Raw genomic sequence first — 21,585 nt, forward strand, 5'->3', positions numbered from 1 at the left:
TCCGTACACTAAAGCTAAAGAAAACTCACCTCATGTTTTCTTCTAGAACTTGTATGGTTGCATTTTGATATTTAGATCCCTTATCCATTTGTTATTCATTATGTGAGATATGGTTCTAATTGTTTTTTGAAATAGCACCAGTTGTCCCACAGACATTTCTTAAGAAGCTCATCATTTCTCCAGTGATTTAGGGTGCCACCTTTCTTATATCTCAAATTTTTATTGTACGTGCATTAATTTCTGACCGATTTTATTCCACTGGTATATTTATCTACATATAGTGCCAGGACCACTATTTTAATTTAGGAAGTTTATAGTATGTTTTAACCATCTTTTTCAGTGTTTTTCTGGCTGTTTCCTGGCTGTTCTTACATGTTTATTTTGCCATATAAATTTTATTATCAACTTGTCAAACTCCATAAAATAGCTTATGGTATTTTTATTGGAAATGTAATGGGTTTATAAACTAGGAAAAACTATAATCTTTTCTTTTTTCTTTTTTTTGGCTGCACTGTGCAGCATGTGGGATCTTAGTTCCCCGACCAGGGATGGAACCCTGGCCCCCTGCAGTGGGAGCGCAGAGGCTTAACCACTGGACCGCCAGGGAAGTCCCAAGAACTGTAATCTTTCAATGCTGAATCATCCTATCCAAAAACAGGGAATGTCTTTCCATTTGTTCATGTCTACTTTTGTGTCTTTCAGGAGTGTTTTTTTAACTTTTTCCTGGTATGAGTTTTATACATTTCTTGTTAAATTTATTCCTATGTAGTTAATCTTCTTTGCTGCTATTGTAAATGGAGTTTTGTCTAGCATTGTGTCCCACTTATTGTTTGTGTATATGAAGGCTATTTTGTATGTTAATTTTATATTCTTGCATGTTACTGAATTTTTTATTAGTTTAGTTAGTTGTATCATTGATTCTTCTGGAGTTTATCAGGTATGCTATTATATCATCTGCAAATAGAGATAGTTTTTGTTTTTCTTTACTCATTGTTAAGCCTCTAACTGATTTGTCTAATTCAGTTGGCTAATACCTCTAGTACAATGTTGAATAGTAGTGGTATTAGTGGATATCCTTGCCTTGTTCCTGATTTTAGTGGAAATGTCTCTACTGTTTCTCCACTAAATAAAATACAGGTTTTAGGACTAAGGTATGTGTGTGGGTGACTTTACTGTAGAGATCTAGATATTTGGATGGAACATTGGAACAGAAATTAAGAGATTTCTATGAAGGCTACACTCTTACGTTCTTTCAAATTCTAGGGCAGGGAGTTCCCTGGAGGTCTGGTGGTTGGGACTCTGTGCTTCCACTTCAGGGGGCACGGGTTCAATCCCTGGTCAGGGAACTAAGATCCCACATGCCATGTGGCACAGCCAAAAAAAAAAAGAAAACCCACAAAACCAAAAACAACAAAAAAGACAAATTCTAGGGCAACAGCACAACACACTCAAAAGCTGGAATTCTTCATGTTTCAACTTGGGAATATCAAAGAGATACGCCATTATAGCAAGTCATTTGAATTTGTATAAATTGTCTTTATGTGTTATTGTGATCAAAAATAAAAATTTTATCCTTGTGTTTGTCTTGTAGTGTGTGCTGTTTTTATGGAGTTTAAAGATTAATCATCCCAAAACATTGTTTCTGCTTCGAGGAAATCATGAATGCAGGCATCTTACAGAATATTTCACCTTCAAACAGGAATGTAAGTATAATCACTCCTCCAGAACTTTTTAAGTTATCCTTTAGCCAGTCCCAGCGAATTAAACACAAAGAAAACAAACTAATGGACCTTAAATGCTTCCTGTTCTGTTTTTGTTTTTGTTTTGTTTTGTTTTCTGGTGAGAACTTAGATTCCACTTTTTAACACTTGTTTTGAAAATAACTTTTGAGTATCCCCCTGGGTCTATAAGTAATACATTTAGGATATTTGGAAAACGTTAAAAAGTCCGAAGATATAAATTGTCCACAATTACACCACTTAAAATTAATCACTATTATCTCACTATTTGGTATATAGTCTTCTATTCTTTTCTGTATACATAAAAACCTATCATTGGGCTTCCGTGTTGGCGCAGTGATTGAGAGTCCACCTGCCAATGCAGGGGACGTGGGTTCGTGCCCCGGTCTGGGAAGATCCCACATGCCGCGGAGGGGCTGGGCCCGTGAGCCATGGCCGCTGAGCCTGTGCGTCTGGAGCCTGTGCTCTGCAACGGGAGAGGCCACAGCAGTGAGAGGCCCGTGTACTGCAAAAAAAAAACAAAAAAAACCAAAAAAAAACAAACCTATCATGAAATAGTTCAGATATATCTATATCCATACAATCCTCCCTTGATTTCCGGGGAATTGGTTCCAGGACCCCCACAGATACCCACATCCGCAGATTCTCAAGTCCCTTATCTAAAATGGCATATAGTATTTCCATATAACCTTCATGTATTCTCCTGTATTCTTTAAGTCATCTCTAGATTATTCATAATACCTAATACAAATGCCATGTAAATAGTTGTAAATACAATGTAAATTTTATGTAAATAGTTGCTGGCCCACTGCAAATTTAAGTTTTGCATGTTGGAACTTTCTGGAATTTTTTTTTTCCCCAAATATTTTAGTTCCGCAGTTGGTTGAATCCGTGGATGCAGAACCTGTGGATATGGAGAGCCAACTGTATATATTTTTGCAATAAAGTTGGGCTCATAGTATATGTACTGTTTAATAAACTGTTCTTTTCATGTTATGTAATAGCATTTTTCCATTTTATTAAATATTTTTTAACATGACTTTAAAATATAATATTAATGTTTTTAAAGTATTCCATCTTATGAATGTACTATCGTGTGTGGCCAATTTAGTAGCAACTGTAGGACATTTAGGTTGATTCCAACTATAAGTAATACTGTAATAGTAAAAAAAAATTTATTATTAAAGGTAGAATATTTTGAAACTCAAAACATTACAAGCTGATTTAAAAAACAAAAACAGGGAATTCCCTGGTGGTCCAGTGGTCAGGATGCCGTGCTTCCACTTCCACTTCCACTTGGCCCAACTAAGATCCTGCAAAGCCTCAAGCCATGAGGCGAAGCAAAAACAAAACCAAAAACCTCACAGATTTCTTTGACCAGAATCTAGGTACTCAAAATTGGCTCTAAGTAACATGCAGCATGATGGTGACTATATTGGGCTTGTTTGGGAGAACTTGCCTCTGGACATTTGCATGTATCATCTCTTGTTTCCCCAGGTGTGTATCTGCTTAGAAGACCTACATCCTTACTTCATTCGTGTCATAGCCTCAGAGATTTTCTTCCCTGGTTGCTTTTTCTAAATTAAAATCTCATCACTTTATTCTCATACCCTACTTTTTTTTTCTATAGCATCTATCAATACCTGAAATTTTGATATATCCTATATATATATAATTTATATATTTTTAATATATTTATTTATTTACTGTCTTTCTCTCCCACCAGAATTTAAGCTGCATGACAGCAGGGTGGTGTTTTGTTCTCTGTTGTTTTTCCAGAACACTATGTAATAAGTCATAGTAGATGCTTAACAAATATTGGTTGAATTAAATTGTTGAATGAATGATTCTTTGTGATTTATATCTTTAGAATAGACTCTCAGAAAAGAATTACTAGGTGTCCGGGCATGAACATTTTAAAGACTTTTGGTACATACTCTAGCACTCAGAAAAATTATATATCAGTTTATACTACATGGAATTTTTGTATTGTTATAGTGAAAGGAAAATACTGAAATAGAAAACAGAATTATACCTTTTTTCATTTCTAAAGTGTTAGTACATTCTTTATAAAGTAAGAAAGGTAGAATAATCTCTTGTCTAGCTCTAAAATCTACCTCTTTCCCCCCATAATCCTGAATATATAAAAATGCTTTGGGACTTCCCTGGCGGTCGACTGGTTAAGACTGCACTTCCACTGCGAGGGGGCAAGGGTTCCTCCCCTGGTCAGGGAAGTAAGATCCCACCTGCCATGTGGTGTGGCCAAAAAAAAAAAAAAAAAACCTTTATTGTTCATATAATTGATATTTTGATCATGGATTTTACTTTGTGTCCTATTCAGATTTCTCTTCAGATTATCATCTTGGAGGAATATATTATATTTGAAGTTTTATTACCAAAAGAATATTCAAAGTTGAAAAAAACTTTGAAATTTGTTTTCAGAGACTCAGTTTATTCAGCTGCCACAAAATCCCTCTACTTACAACTGGAGAATGTTCCCAATGCTCATTTTAACTCTTGTTACCAGTAGCTTCCTACATTGAAGTTAGCAGTTGTGATGACAGCCTTCCTCCTAGTAACGCCTGAAATGAAAGGTCTTTCTTATTGAAAGAAATTTTAGAGTGTGAACACTTAAAAACCCTGTGAGAGAAAAGTCAGCTACAAATGGGCAAGATATAGATCATTCCAGGCCTTGGAACTTATTGAAATAAACACTTTAAATCAGTAATTAACCAGGAAGTTTAAAATAAATTAGATCTACTGTTGGTGAGTGTTTAAATTGGTGTAAAGTACTTGAAGAGTAATTTTGCAATATCCGTAAAAATTTCTGACCCAGCAGTTTGGCTTCTAGGAGTTTATCATGAAGATTGTATCTTTTCTTTTTTTAATTTTTTTATTTTTATTTTTATTTATTTTTGGCTGCATTGGGTCTTTGTTGCTGCATGCGGGCTTTCTCTAGCTGCGGAGAGCGGGGGCTACTCTTCGTTGTGGTGCACGGTCTTCTCATTGCGGTGGCTTCTCTTGTTGTGCAGCACAGGCTCTAGGTGTGCAGGCTTCAGTTGTGGCGCACTGGCTTAGTTGCTCTGTGGCATGTGGGATCTTCCTGGACCAGGGCTCGAACCCGTGTCCCCTGCATTGGCAGGCGGATTCTTAACCGCTGCACCACCAGGGAAGCCCTGTATCTTTATTTTTTAATACTGCATAACAAATTACCACAAATTCAGCTGCTTAAAACAGCACATTTGTTATCTCATAGTTACTGCAGGTCAGAAGTCCAGGCACAGTACGGCTAAATTTGCTGCTCTGGGTCTCAATGGGCCAAAATTAAGGTGTCACCAAGGGCTGTGTTCTCATTTGGAGCTTGGTGTCTTCCAAGCTCACTAGTTGTTGGTGGTCCTTATTGACTGTAGGATTAAGGCCCCTATTTTCCTGCTAGCTGTTGGCTAGAAACTGCCCTCAGTTTCTAGAGCCCAAATGCACTCTCTGCCTTCCTCTTCTGTGATCAGCCAGCTGGAGAAAACCCTCTGCTTTTCAGAGGCTCACCTGATTAGGTCAGGCCCATCCAGGAAAATCTCCCTTTTGCCATAATGATACATAATCATGGGAGTCTCAGCGTATTTCCAAGTTCCACCCACTCAAAGGGGCACAGATTATACAAAGGTATAGGTCATTGCAGGTCATTTTAGAATTCTGCCTACCACACTATATACTCAAAAAGATAAGAAGATATGGATGTATAAGGATGTTCATTATATTATTAATTGTAATAGCAAAAAAATAATAATAAGGGATAATATATCTAAAAAATGGAATGGTAGGCAGCTGTTGTAAGATCAAGGTGGATCTAGATGTACTGATATGGAGAGCTGTTCAGATATATTGTTAGGTGATGGAAGCCATTTGCAGAACACGTATAGTGTGATCTCCTTTGTAAATTAAAAGTATATAAGGTGCAGAAGTAATTGGTAACAGTGATTACCTGTGGGAAACTGGATCAGGAGGACTAGTACTTTTAATTTTTTATCTTCCCATAGGACTCCGTGAATTAGCTTTTCATCACCACTATGTAATACTATTATAACAATTTTTTAAACTGGTAACTTTCAAATTATCCATTTAGGGCCAAGCATTTAAAAGGCTTTTTAAAGCATCCCAGGTAATTCTGTAGCACACTGCTGGTTAAGAACACCTCTTCCAGAGGCTTGGAAAGTATCTACTGTTTGTCATTTGAGAACCACTTCATCAAGTACTTTAAAAATTGGAAATATTTTGCATTGTTTTTCTAAGCCAAATATTAAGGTGGTCCTCATTACACCTCTGTTTCTTTACCTGGGAAAATTAAACAGTGCCTATCAAGCAGTTAACAAAGGCCCTGGAATGCTCAATATTTGGCAATAGATAAGTAATGAAGAAAAAACTGTGTATGGATGCCTCTGAATTAAGATTCATGTTTTTTCGGTAACATTCTATCTAATTCTTCCTCTGTTTTTTCAGAGTTCTTTATTTGATTAGTATAATTGGTTCAGACTGTTTTCAGAAAATAGAACAATAGGTTTGGGAAACATTTTGAGTGTGTCATTTTGCACAGGATTTCTTATTTCAGGTTTTTCTTTGCTTTTCACAGCTGTAATTTAGTTAAACCACGTTTCTTTCTTTTTCTCTTATCTGCCAATATACTCCTGTTTCATTCTAATTCATTCTAATGCTGCATCCGAAATGTTAATAAATCTTGGAATAAGCACACAAATTCAAGTACAATTTCAAATTTTGTTCCTATATAAGGAAAGAGCATGCGTGCCACTTTGCATGAGTGTTTTTACTGATAAGCTGATCTTTCTTAAAGGGCCACTGTAACATTTATAATCAGCACCTTATAATTACTGTTAAATGATGCTTAGTTCCAAATTGTGCAGCTGCAATCTTGTTAATATTTCTAGGAGGGGCAGGTGGAGGCTTTTCTTTTCTTATATCAAGTTTGAAAGTGCTTTATATTGCAGAGATTTTAAAAATTTCTTTCAAATCCAGAGATAATTTGAGTAGCAAAGTATAACAGTTAATTTTTGACATATCATTTATCTTTGCAAAAACATCTCTTTATTGTTATGTACTTGGAAAGCAAGAAACCTAGTGGTTTTATGATTCCATCTCACAGCTCTGGGTCCATATTTCTAAAGTAAATTAATTTCTTATTTCCAAGGGCCCCTTTTTTGATGTGTAGTTAAACAGCTTACTGAAATTACAGGAGGTTCCAGAAACTCCTGTAATTTTGCTAATGAAAACAGTATTGTTATGACAGGTTGATTTTTTTTTTTTGAAATAAATAAATGTTTGCCATTGTTCATTACTTATAGTAGCAAGAGATTGGTGTGGTTAGATTGTGGTATATCCATAAAGTGAAATATTATATAGATACTAAAAAAAACCAAAACTCTTCATATAACGATATGGCATGATCTCCAAAATATGTTACTAAGTCCAAAAAATGGGAATTCCCTGGCGGTGCAGTGGTTAGGACTCCGTGCTCTCACTGCCAGGTGCCTGGGTTCAATCCCTGATCCAGGAACTAAGACCCCTCGTGCTGCACAGCACAGCCAAAAAAGAAAAGTACAAAAAGGGGCATCCCTGGTGACGCAGTGGTTAAGAATCCGCCTGCCAATGCAGGAGACACGGGTTCGAGCAGCGGAGCCAACTAAGCCCGTGCGGCACAACTACTGAGCTTGTGCTCTTGAGCCCGAGAGCCACAACTACTGAGCCTGCAAGCCACAACTACTGAAGCCCGCACGCCTAGAGCCCATGCTCTGCAACAGAAGCCACCACAATAAGAGGCCTGCACACCGCAACGAAGAGTAGGCCCCGCTCGCTGCAACCAGAGAAAAGCCCACGTGCAGCAACGAAGACTCAACGCAGCCAAAAGTAAAATAAATAAAACAAAATAAATAAATTTATTTAAAAAAAAGAAGTCCAAAGAGCAAGTGAAAACAGTGTACATATTCTACATTTATGTTAAAAAACAAAAGGATGTTGTGAAAATGGAATAAATATACATATCTGCATATGTATGCGTAGAATATCTTTATAAAGACACCCAGGAAGCTAATTGCCTGCAAAGAGGGGGAGGAGGCACTAATTCTGAACCTTTCTTTTTTTGAACCTATTACCTTTGTTTTAAAAAAACAGTGAAAGCAAATAAAAATTAAAACAAATATATAATCACTGTTTAGACCGGGTCATGGTTTCCTGCAAATAGTGCTGACTCTCAAAATTACGTTCAAAAATTTTGTTTTGTTAATGTTATATTATTGATACTAGTTAGAACTTGTATCAGTGTGAACCTATGACTGAGGTGCATGTTTCCTTCACTGTGGGATATATCTTACAATTTATCATGAAAATAAAAGACTTGAGTCAGCTAATTTAACCTTTGGTAATTATATATTTGGCTCTTTAGATTCTCCTACTAAATATTTAATTTAAAAATAATGATTGGGAGGAGTATTGCATCATGTTAAGAGCATGAACAGGTTCTAGTTCTGCCACTTACTAGTTGCAGCTTTGGACAAGTGAGCCCAGTTTCCTCAGCTTTTTATTTTTATTTTATTTTATTTTTTTGCGGTACGCGGGCCTCTCACTGTTGTGGCCTCTCCCGTTGCGGAGCACAGGCTCTGGACACGCAGGCTCAGCGGCCATGGCTCACGGGCCCAGCCGCTCCGCGGCATGTGGGATCTTCCCGGACTGAGCCACGAACCCGCATCCCCTGCATCGGCAGGCGGACTCTCAACCACTGCGCCACCAGGGAAGCCCTTCCTCAGCTTTTTAATGAAGATTATGTACCTACTTCACAGGGTTTCAGTGAGGGTAAAATAAGGTAATTTTATTGGTTAACACTTATATAGAACCAACTTTGTGTCATACATTATTCAAAGCATTTTACATATGTGAATTCATTTAATCCTCACAGCAACCTTGTAATGTAGGTGGGTATTATTATTAGGCCTATATTATAGATGAGGAAGTAAAGGCACAGAGAGTCAAGTAATTCGTCCAAAGTACTATTGCTAGTAAGTGGCGGAGCTGAGGTTCGAATCCAGGCAGTCAGGTTCCAGACTCCATTCCACTGTGTTGAACACTTAACTCACTGATGGCACAGGTACATTGTGAGCCTTCAACAGATTTCAAAAATAAAGGTGATATAACAATAAATATTCCTATACAAGGATTATATATCCATCCTAGAAAATACAGCTAAACTAAGTCATCTTCAATCTAACCCCTCAGAAAATAAAAATGTTGGTATTTATATACATATTCATAAACTTTAAGAAAATTTAAATGGTAACATTCTGTAACCCATTTTGGTTGTGCGCTTTGTTTAATTTGATTTGTGACTTTATGTTTTAATTTACAAAATGGGTTAGGACACTGTATTACTTTCTGTCTTTCTCCAGACTTGGTAGTCTTCTGGAAGTAGGCTAAGGAACTCTTTTGAGTCATTCTTTGGGTTGAAAGGCATCTTATTGATGTAAAATGGCATTTGGAGCATGAATTAATAACTAATTAAAATCCGTGCCTATATGCAACCTTAGGACTCTTACAAAGGAATTCCTTATTGATGTTGGTAATACAGAATGCTCTGAAAGTTTATAAAGGAACTCACAGCCTCCCTTAATGCCCTCAAATCCTGATCAGTATTGGCAGTAGACAGTCTTCACCTTCTGGGATGAAGCACCTTAAGTGTGGTCCACTGGTTACACCTTCCCTTTAGGGGTCTCTCTCCAGTCATTCCTGCTACCCATGTACTGCACTCTGGCCCAAATCTGGACACATCACCCTTCACATTATTCCCCAAAGCCTTGCCAAGACCAGGCTCTGATACTTGAACATGTCTTTTCTAAAAGCATGGAGATTACAAGAAGAAAATAACCACAGAAATAATTACCAACTAGATAATCTGACTCACTTGCTATAGTGTTGTTCTCTGGGGCCTGTAGGCTTTGTCTCATCTTCACAGAATCTTGGAAGAGAAGGAGCTCACAGTTCTGTAGGGCTGCCTGCCTGTATAACTTGTGGCCATCTCCACCAGTATGCACCTCCTAGCATATTGGCTTTTTGAACCCAAGGCCAAAGAAGAAAACGTTCCCTTTCTCTTTAAACTAAAGCCATCTGCCAACTACTATTTCATGACCTGTTCTTTTTAGATAATTGTGGAAGCCAACCCACTGTCTGCCCACTGGAGTGTTTTTTTGTTCTGTAGCCTCAAAATGACAACCACATCAAAATACAGTTCACTGAGATGAACATTTTTACATAAAATAAAATCAGGACATAATTTGCTTGAAGACCTTAAAAATCATGAGCAAAAATATTATTGACATTTTATTGATGACGCCTAAAACTTCAGTTTCTATTTATATATCTTCAATACCACCAGGAAGTCTTTTTAGACCCAATGCAGACTCACGAGAGACCATGGGGCATACATGGCGTCCATCCTAGAAGAGTACAGTTCAGGAAGGGCAGCATCAGGCATCCCTTTTCATGGAGTAGTCGTCATAGAAGTACATGCCGCAGTCTGGAGCTTTTCTGCCTTTTGCCTCCATTTCTCCCACCCTCTCCTAGTCACAGCTCAGGTGCAAGGAAACAGTATCCACATTGGGCAGATTAGGGAGCCACCCTGGCTTAGAAGCCTCATGCATCACAAGTGCCAGTATCTCTTGTAAAAGTTTTATTGGCATAGCTTCCAGGATCCCACGAGGGACATACCTTACGAGTCACCGCACTCAGAGAAGCCCAAAGCTATAGCTTCCGCCAGGTAATTGGGTAATTTTTACCATAAGAAATGTTGCCTAATAACACAGCTGATTACATTCACCTTATCAGGTTTCCAGGACAACAGAGCTAGAAAGTTAATCCAAGGTCACACTTGTAGAAAAAGAGGGAGATTTTGTTTGCCCTTTATCCACAACTTTTCAGAAATACCTGTACAAAGATGATTGTGTTTTCAAATTTGCCTGTAACAAATGGCTTTGGAGTAGCTTCATAATCAACTGGCATATATCCTTTTTCATGTATGATAAATTTTAACTCTCTTCCTTTGTTTTTCCTTTTTTGATAGGTCGAATCAAATATTCTGAACAGGTGTATGATGCGTGTATGGAAACATTTGACTGTCTTCCTCTTGCTGCCCTCTTAAACCAGCAGTTTCTGTGTGTACATGGAGGAATGTCACCTGAAATTACTTGTTTAGATGACATTCGGAAAGTAAGTAATCTTTCATTAGTCTCATGGAATAAATATGCTTTTAATTTTGTTTTTTATTACAGTCAACTAATATGTCTTTATTGCTGAAAATTTTTAAATACAGATAATTAAAAGTAAGAAAATGGAAATCACCTGTGATCTTGTCATTGGGCAATAACTACTGTTAACATTTTCCTATATATGTTCCAGAAAATGTCTAATTTTTTTTAATAAATGTATTTATTTTATTTATTTATTTTTGGCTGCATTGGGTCTTCGTTGCTGCACATGGACTTTCTCCAGTTGCAGCGAGTGGGGGCCACTCCTTGTTGCAGTGCGCAGGCTTCTCATTGTGGTGGCTTCTCTTGTTGTGGAGCACGGGCTCTAGGCATGCAGGCTTCAGTAGTTGTGGCATGCAGGCTCAGTAGTTGTGGCTCGCGAGCTCTAGAGCGCAGGCTCAGTAGTTATGGCTCACGGGCTTAGTTGCTCCCCAGCATGTGGGATCTTTCTGGAGCAGGGTTCGAACCCATGTCCCCTGCATTGGCAGGCAGATTCTTAACCACTGCTCCACCAGGGAAGCCCAGAAAATGTCTGATTTTTAACGAAGTCTGTGCTTTTACCAACTAGAAACATATTTTGAGTATAACCCTGAAACTTTAAATTATGTAGCTATAGGAAGGAAGAAAGCCAGGGTTCTAATCCCTGTACTGCCATTAATTGTGTAACCTTTACCAAATCACTTAACCTCTTAGATTTTCTTCTCTGTAAAATGAGGACGTTGAAATGGATGGTCTGAGGACTCTCCCAGCTCTGAAATTCATTGACTTTGACATTTCAGATGATAGAGTTTAATTGCTACACTTGCCTTAGTTGGTAATTGTGATTTTCAGGATTATGTATCTTCATGACTGAAAAAAGGTGATCAGTCTTTTTTCATTTATATTGTTCTACATCACCATCTTCTCTTCTGTACCTTGTATTCTCTTACCTCTCTTATATAGGTACTGAAACTAAAAAATTTTCTGTTTGTAAAACTTTTCTCTGAATTAAAGTTACTGTCCTCAAGGTAAGAGGGTGTATGCCTGTATGCACAGCCTTTTCTGCTGCCGTGTTATTAAATAAACAACATTTCTCTTTTACATAGTAAATCTTGAATTTTACAATTCTGAATCAATTGTATTAATATAAAGCTCCCCTTTCACTTAGTAGAGGTTCTCTTCTTGGCATTCAGTTATCCTAGTTACTTGTTTTCTCTTGGCTTTCATGCGTTAACCAAAGCAGCAGTGACTAAAGGCTTGAATTAATAACTTATATTGAAATGCCTCCACTGAATAGAATGGAAAGGATGAAAGCCTTTTGCAAAATAAAACTAGCATTCTTTAAAATAAAGAAATCTCCATTGGAATGAGATAAACAATGAACAGAACCACTCAAAACCCTTCCTGCTGTCATGGTAACATTGGCTCACCTAGGCAATTGAAATAAACTTTACAGGGTCTTTCTAATAAATAGTATGTTTCTATAGTGATTGATTTCACATTCAAATTAAATGAGCACCGCTTTTAAGATTAGGATGTAAGGAGGTCCTTTTCTACTGTAGGGATAGGGATATTTATTAAAATTTAATACCAAAAACAAATAAAAATTGTATCTACATTTATTAAATGTTCATTTTCTTCCTAAAGGAAAATTCTTTAGGGGCTTACCGCCCACTCTCCTAATACATTCTTATGGGTGGAAAGGTGTTTTTTGACCCATACCATTTTCCAAAAGCTCTTTTGCTTTCATGATTTTTCTTCTTTTGGCTTTTACGTGTCTTCTAGTTAGACAGGTTTAAAGAACCTCCAGCCTTTGGGCCAGTGTGTGACCTGCTTTGGTCTGATCCCTCAGAGGATTATGGCAATGAAAAGACCTTGGAACACTATACCCACAACACGGTCCGAGGGTGCTCTTATTTTTACAGGTAAGCTAATCCTCAGTTAGAAAATTAGAAAAAGGAAATTGTAACATATTTTATCAAATTATTTTTAACTACATATTTTGTATCTTGAATTTGTGTCGCTCAGGGACTTCTATTTAATTTTTTGATTAATTGAAGGCAGAAAACTCTGTTTTGTTTTTTATATTTTACTAGGTATTATGCCCTAATAAGTGTAATATACTGAACACGACTGAATAGAACATCTTGCAGTGCTTAAATATTGTTGTCTGACTTTAAATGATCTAGATTATTTGTTCCCAAACATCATCTATTGACTTTTTTAAAAATAAAGATTTCTTGGCTCTTCCCTCAGAGATTCTGATTCAGTAAGCCTGAGACAAGGGAATCCTGTTATTTTTTTAGAAAGCTCTCCAGCTTTTGGAACCACCGGTATTGGCAAAGATATAAAAAGAACAGGACATTGTGAACTAAGCCCAGGACATTTCCTGGAAGTTGGTTGTTGTCTTAAATCTCATATGTGAGCTTTCATTGTGCTTTGCCACTCCAAATTAGGGAGATTCAGGGAAGTTTGAAGCCTGAATTTTTAAAAAATCCAAATATTTTATTCTGATAAATAATACCTGTATTTAGTACCCTGAAAAATCTTTGATAATTGCCTAAGATAATGCATTCATTAAATGAAATCCTGCACACAAAAGGAAGCCTCAGTTTTGCCATAGTTTTAACATTCTTCTAAGTAAACTTTTTTCATTCCATTCTGCCAACTTTAGCAGTGACTAATATGATGAAGTCATTTAAATTTTACTTCTCTTTACATTGCTTAAAATAAGGAACATAAAACTTTTATTTTTAGCACATTATAAATTGGTACAATTTCTATGGCAGTGAGCTTGACAACATCTCTCAATTATAAATGGCCATGGCTTTTGTTCCAGAATTTCTACTTCTAAAATGTAATCCTGTGGCTATACAGTCAGTCCTCATTATTCACGAATTCTGATTTGCAAATTTGCCTACTTGCTAAGATTTATTTGTAACCCTGGAATCAATACTCACAACACTTCCAGTCATTCACAGACATTCAACTGTACAGAGCAACGGAAAACTTGAGACACCCTGTGCACGTTCCGGCTGAGGTTGAACGTGCAGCTGCTCTGCCTCTTGTTTCAGCTCTCATACTGTAAGCAAGTATTCTTTTTGTGGTCTATTTAGTGAAACATTTCCCACATTTTTTGTTGGTGTTTTGCTGTTTAAAATGGCCCCAAGCATACTGCTGAAGTGCTATCTAGTGTTCCTATGTGCAAGAAGGCTGTGATGTGTTATATAAGCTCCATTCAGGAATGAGTTATGGCACTGTTGGCCATGAGTCCCATGTTAATGAATCAACAGTATACATTAAATAAGGTGACTTTACACAGAAACACACATAAAACAAGGCTATGTGTTGATTAGTTGACGAAAACGTTGTGACCAGAGGCTCACAGAACCGAAACCCTGCATTTCCCCTAGGAGCAGTCGTTCAGTATTCACTAACTCAGTTTTTGCAGCAACTTTATAGAACACAGCTACTGCAAATGATAGGAATCAGCTGTACTTGAAAAGGTGTAAAATGCATGTACAAGTTTTTCATTGTTGCATTATTTATGATGATGGTTTTAAACAACCTAAACGTTCAATAGGAGACTAGTTAAATAAATGCTTGTACATCCAGACAATGGAATGTACCAGACAATGCAATGAGGCTGTTTTTTAAAAATGAAAAAAAGAAAACAAATCCTTTGTATACTGGTTGGAATAATCACTAGTGTAAAGTGAAAAAAAAGACATAGTAAAAAGCTATGTGTACCGTCTGATGACATTTCTAAAAGGGGGGGTGTGCATATGTGTGTGCATAATTGCTTGAAATTGAATATGGTATCTCTGAAAGGGCACTCAAAGAAACCAAGAACATTGGTTGCTTCCAGGGTAGCTGGAAGATAGAGGTAAGATGGAGGGAGACATTTCACTGTATAACTTTTTATATCTTTTAATTTTATGCCACGTGAATGTGCAGCCTATTTTAAAACTTACTTTTTCTAGTGAACATAAGAAACAAAGATTAAACATAAATTAAATAATTAACACTTGGATAATTCTAGGATAATTTTGTATTCTCCAGTTCTTCGTATCAAACATTTGCCATTCAGAAAGGTACTAGTGCTAAGAGAATACGATAGGAGAGATGCAAATATCATACCTTTCATTTGAATAAGGTTGGATATAGTATTTGTATTTGCTCCTGAAATATTCCTGCATAATATCATCTTGATATTGATATTACCTGTGAAGCTATAAGTAGGTTCTTTAACTTTTCTAACAGTTATACAATTTGAAAATTGTGTGTTCGGTTTTTAACACCTACTACACACACACACACACACACACACACACACACACACACACACACTGCTGTGATACTTTTTTTTATATCAAGATACCAAGAAAAGTTTTGGTGTTGTATTATTATTGTGTGGGTTAAGAAAAAAAAAAGGTGGGGGAACTCTGCTTCTGTCCTAGGGTTGTCTGTTATCTGTGTCCTTGATCTGGAATGAGGAATATCAGTGACATGGAAAAACGAGAGTGATGATTGCTAAGCTATTAATAAAAGTTCAGTGGTAATGAAAACCTATAATTTTGAAACAAGTTCAACTCATTTCATCTTGACTTTTCCCCTTTCTCCTATTAAAAAACAAGTGTTTTAATTCTGGATTTGTGTTTTCTATTTTCTTTTTCAGTTACCCTGCAGTTTGTGAATTTTTGCAGAACAATAATCTGTTATCAATAATCAGAGCCCATGAAGCCCAAGATGCTGGGTAAGTTATATTAAAACTGTACCATGACTTCCCTGGTGGTCCAGCGGTTAAGACTCCACATTCCACTGCAGGGGGGCACGGGTTCAATCCCTGGTCAGGGAAGTAAGATCCTACTTGTGGTGTGGCGTGGCCAAAACCAAAAACAAACAAACAAAAACAACCAACTGTACCAAACAGCACTGAAAAGTTTTTGCCTTTAACATCAAGACAGACGGGCTGTCATTTCTCTTCCAGGTATCGAATGTACAGGAAGAGCCAAACGACAGGCTTTCCATCACTCATTACTATTTTCTCTGCCCCCAATTACCTAGATGTCTATAACAATAAAGGTAAAGGAGACCAGCAATACTTGAGTTTGAATTTGTGAGTGAGTATATGTGAGCTCTAGTTGAATATGTATGTGCATAGGTAATTTTCTGAATATATATAAATTTTAAATAAGAAAAAAAAGGGTCTTAATTGAAACAAAGGCCAAGAAACTTAGAATTTGGGCTTCTGCTTGGTTTTCATCTCCTAAGGATTACTGGGCTCTTTGTGAGTATAAATAATGATTACAATAGGTCTGATTTATACTACTGAATCAAAATATAAGAAGAATAAATTACTTCAGGTTCAGGTTAGAAAAGTCAGCATAAATTATTGGTTTTGGTGAATTTAATTTATTTATAACAGTACTACCTCAATAAAATGTCACTGTTTAGTGTTTTAATGTCTGTCTGTTAAGCTGTTCTTGCTCTTAAGAAATAATACTGTTAGAATGAATACTCTACAAAAAGTCAGAAAAATCTTCATTTTAGTCCAAGCCCTGCCAGAAACTAATAGTGTGACTTTAGGTAAGTCATATAATCTTTCTTAACCTCAGTTTCCCATATAAAAAAGATAATTGGATATACACATGCCTTTTGATCCAGAAATTCTACTTCTAAGACTTTTAGTCTATTTTAGTCATTTTTTTAAATTTAACATTTATGATTCCTAGTTCATAAGTTTTGTATCAGGGCAGTGGTCTACTTAAAAACCTCCTCTGTAACATGCCTCTGTAACTATTTTGCTGTATGACTATAAAATAATAGAACTTTTAAACAAACATGCCAGAACAAATATATCCAAGTGAGTATTGTCCCTTCAAGGTAGTTACCTTGGGAGGTTATACACTTATTCCAACAATGCTGCCCATTGTTCAAACATTTTTGGAACTCCTCTTTTGGCATTGCCTTCAGAGTCTGCGACACATTCTTTTGATTATCCTCAATGATGGGAAATCTTCGTCCTTTGAGGGTGGATTTGATTTTTGGAACAGCCAAAAGTCATTCGGAGTCAAGACTGATGAATAAGGTGAGTGATCAAGCTAGACGATACCATTTGGGGTCAGGAACAAGGTATGATTATAAGGTAATGAGACTGGTTTTTCTTGTGTTGCTTATAAAATGGCTCTGGAGGCAATTCCAAAAGAGGAGTTCCAGAAACGTTTTGAGTGATGGCAGCATCTTTGGATTAAATATACGGTAAGGCAGCAAGGTATATTGATAAGAGCACTGAGCTAGGAGTCAGAAATCCTAGTCTAGTCCTGCTTCACTTTTAAATTCACAGTTAATGAGATACTTAACTTCTCTGAGCCTCAGTTTGTCCTTAAAATAACTGTGATATAGGCTTGTTGGAGATAAGTTGGAATAGTCAAAATGAATATTAAAAACATTGGTCAAACTATAAATTGCTCTACTATTATAACATTCTACTGTTATTGTGCCTGGTGTGATTACAGCAAAGGACCACACTCATCTGATATATAAGGTCTGGTGTGTTTGTCGTTGGTGGTTTCTTAAGTCTCATTACTTTATAGTCATATCTTGTATATGCAGTTTGGGAGAGAAGTTTAAAAGAGGCCCACAATATATTTACTACTTCCTCTATTTCAGAGTAGACTATGAAATGGCACATCTCATTTCAATCTGTTTTGGAACAGTTATCTCTGAATGTCCTTAGTGACTTGCTGTCCATTTTAAAAAGACATTTCTTTGACTTAAATTCTCTTCCAGTCTTATATTTTCTTTTTGCTACTCGTCAATCTTTCCTGAGTCTTAGCTATCCTATAATACTCTGCTTCTCCCTAACTCCATTCTTTCTTATTTCCTTTTTCCTAATATTTCCAATACATTAGAGACTTAGTTTTTGTTCTCGTTTCCTCCCTTATGAATAGTATGTGCCACTTATGTTGTCAAACTTCCTCAAGGACAGTGTCCCTAGTCCTCTTATCTATGATGAAGATTTTCCCTTCTTACTTCCTTTATTAACCTTACTATTAAAAGTGTCTATTGAGGGAATTCCCTGGCAGTCCAGTGGTTAGGACTTGGCACTTTCACTGCCAGGGGCCCGGGTTCAGTCCCTGGTCGGAGAACCAAGATCCTGCAAGCTGCACAGCGTTGGCCAAAAAAAAAAAAAAAAAGTGTCTATTGATTGCTCAGTGGATTTATCAGTGTGCTAATCTGAAACATGTCATCTAAATCAGCAATCACTTTACTAGCTTACTAACTGCCAGTTCATTCTTTGCCATATTCTAATCTGGTCTTGTTCTTTATTATTCCTTTAGTAAACTGTTAAAGTCACAGTTGATTCTGAGTTTTTTGTTGGCTTTGACATAATTGGTAACATACTTTACCTTGAAACAATCTTATTTTCCTTGGTTGTTTCTTAACCTTTGGCCGGGGGGAGGGGGGCATGTGGCATCTAAAATAATCTCTGGTGGTACTCAGTTATTCACTGCACAAGTATCTCTTTTCTTGAAGAAAGCAACTCTATCCCCCTTTCCTTCTTCTCTTTCTTTTACTGTTGTTTTTCTTTCTTGTATATTCTTTAGACTTATTGGTACCAACAGGCATTTCTTAGTTCCACTGGTTACATGAAAGACCTTTAAGTCATGATTTTTAAACATCTCTATTTCTATTTTGTGTCCACCTCCCACCTCTTTTTCTTGTGTAGATTGAGGGAGTTGTTGAATATTTACATATTCATCTAACCTAAGTAAAATACATATACTTGAAAATAATGGGACATGTACATTGTAACCAGTATTAGAAGCTTCTTAAAAGCTGAAAATCCTATTTTCATATATTTTCTTTATAATCTATGGTGTACATTTTAAACATCCAGTGACTTTAATTTTGAGAATACTAGGCTATCCTGCAATAAGCAAAGAGACAGGAATCAGGAGATGACCTATAACTGTCATTTCTAGAGAACTATTATACCCTATTCTATTTATGATCATAGTAAGAATAATTAAGAGTAATGCAAACCACATTGCATTCTGGTGATGAAAACTAAGGGATTGGATTTTAAAAAGTTTTAAATATAAAGAAAATCAGTTTGGTACCAAAATATATATATGAACTGGTTAATATTAAACATTTATAGAGTGTGAGCAATATACTAACTGTGTATAGGAGAGACGGGCATTTTTTTCTTCACATACTGTATGCAGAGATGATTTAATCTACTTTGAACCTTATTAAATTGCTCCAAGTTTACCATCTATCTGTATCCCCCACTATGAATTAATAACTGCTATGTTATAAACTAAAAAGTTTATAAAATCTTTGGCTCTGGCTAATGACTAGGAAAACAGGCTGTGTTCATTTAATGAGAAATGTTTGCCCTCAGAGGAAAGTTGTAATTGTAACCACTTGGCCTATAAAGGGAAATTATGATGAAATTTTTCTCGTGGAATCTGAGATTTCTATAGATAGTTACTGTGCAAGACCCTTTGAAGTTTCAGAGTTTAGTTTCTTTTGTACTTTTATTATATATAAGAGCTCTTCAGGTAACTTTGTTTCTTGGGATAATTCTTAAAAGAATGAACTATGTAACATGCTTTAAGATTTTCCATCTGTCTTGAATTTATAAATGGAAAGTAAGTTCTTGAATTCTGTGTAACAGGTACACAGCTGTACAAAGTGTACCAGTTGCCATGTCATTTTCCTCTGTGCCAGACTTTCCTCCTTTTTCCTTTTTAGCTGCTGTGTTAAAATATGAAAACAATGTCATGAATATCAGGCAGTTTAACTGTTCTCCACACCCATACTGGCTTCCAAACTTTATGGATGTTTTCACGTGGTCTTTGCCTTTTGTTGGGGAAAAAGGTAAGAGAACTAAAGCATCTGGACCATCAATTGTCCTAACTAGTGACTGAGCACCCTTATATTTGCATGAGTTCCCTGATGGTTCAGAAATGTTTTTCTTAAAGTTATCAGAAATGTTTTCTATTTTCATTGTTCTCTACAAAGATGTTTAAGTGGCGCTTAATTGGTCTTTAAATTGTAATTCTAGTTGATTATGCTTTTCTTATTCTAAATATCAATTTAAAATAGCTGTTGTCCTATAATTAAGATGTTAAAATAACATAAGTAACAATAAAATAACCATTCCTTCAGTGATTTCTGCAGTGATAAAGAGATTTAAATAGGAATTATTTTTCTTGGAATTTTATTTGTGCACCTATACAAATAAGCTATGCAAATATATAAGCCTGTTGTACATAGGCCTGGTGGCTTAACTTCTTTGTAAAATGGGAGGAAATCCTTTCATATGTATATCAGTGAAGAAAAGGCTCTGGCAGCAGTCTAACGAGATCAAGTAGTAGTTATGCAATGGAATCTTCAAAGACTCCATACTTTAACTGGAGCAAATAATCTCCCCCAAATCTATATAAACTTGAAGGTCTGCATTTAATGCTCTTCCTTACAGCTACTCTGAATAGCAAAATGACAAATCATTTTTATCTATGTTTATTTAACATGTATGTTTATATATCCACATCATTTTAGAGAAAGTACCTTATTAATTATATAAATTTTGGGTTATTTTGTCTTATCATCTAGTCACAGAGATGCTGGTTAACATTCTCAACATATGCTCTGATGATGAATTGATTTCTGATGATGAAATTGAAGGTAAACTTGCCTTTTCCTCCTTTGAATCAGAAACGAAGAAGTTTGGGTTTTGGTTTTAGTTTGTTGTGAATAATTTTCTTTGTCTAATTAAAAAAAGAATTCTGCTCATTGTAGAAAAAATGAAATTTGAAAAATACAGGAAACCATAAATAAGAAAAAAAAGTCACCCATAAGCCTACCATCTCATAGATATCCACTGTTAACATCTTGATATAAATACTGTATTAGTGTCTTTTTTTCCTCTTTTTTCTTTTAAACAAAAATGAAGTCATGTGATAGTTTCACAAACATTTCCTGGGTTTTTTGTAGACTACTTTTTAATGGTTACGTAGTTATCCATGTCAGTCATTCTTTGTTTTATCCAATCCCCTGCTGTTGGATATTAGATTTTTTCCAAATTTTCTTTTAAAACCCCACAGTTTTGAAAATTTTTATAGATAAATCTTTACCTGTTCTGTTCAACAACCAATGTTTTTTATACGCCTTATATGTGCCAGCAATTGTATAGGTCCTAAGCTCTCAAAAAGCTTATATTCTGGTGGTGGGAAAACAAACAAACAATGCATATGAGTCAAATATTGATATGTGGTATGAAAGAAAGGAGAACAATACTAGGAAATGAAAATTAACACTTTCTTGATTATTTCCATAGGATAAATTTCTAGAAATTGAAAATTGGTGCCAATTAGTACTTAACAGTTTTAAATTGGATACAGATGACCTAGAAAAGCTATAACAGTTTACATTTTGTGTATGTGATACATAGTTCACAGTGTTCTCTCCAATACTATTTATTTTAATTTTTGTAGTCTGCTGTTTTTTTTAACTTAAATATTTATTTTTATGATGACTAATGAAGTTTTTTTCTT

The 21,585-nt window shown here is 36.0% G+C and overlaps 1 protein-coding gene across 3 annotated transcripts in view; it reads left to right on the top strand.

The window, feature by feature from the left end:
* Positions 1-21,585, top strand: part of PPP3CC (protein phosphatase 3 catalytic subunit gamma) — a 91,724-nt gene that overhangs the window by 51,475 nt on the left and 18,664 nt on the right. For all 3 annotated transcript variants that reach the window (XM_082842269.1, XM_082842270.1, XM_082842268.1), the window contains exons 4-10: positions 1,592-1,703; positions 10,852-10,997; positions 12,800-12,939; positions 15,693-15,770; positions 16,005-16,099; positions 19,781-19,906; positions 20,645-20,716. In XM_082842269.1, the coding sequence (XP_082698395.1) occupies positions 1,592-1,703; positions 10,852-10,997; positions 12,800-12,939; positions 15,693-15,770; positions 16,005-16,099; positions 19,781-19,906; positions 20,645-20,716 (769 nt within the window). The remainder of the gene's footprint in view (positions 1-1,591; positions 1,704-10,851; positions 10,998-12,799; positions 12,940-15,692; positions 15,771-16,004; positions 16,100-19,780; positions 19,907-20,644; positions 20,717-21,585) is intronic.

Source organism: Leucopleurus acutus, assembly GCF_964270905.1.
Source record: "Leucopleurus acutus genome assembly, chromosome: 7".
Taxonomy (NCBI): domain Eukaryota; kingdom Metazoa; phylum Chordata; class Mammalia; order Artiodactyla; family Delphinidae; genus Leucopleurus; species Leucopleurus acutus.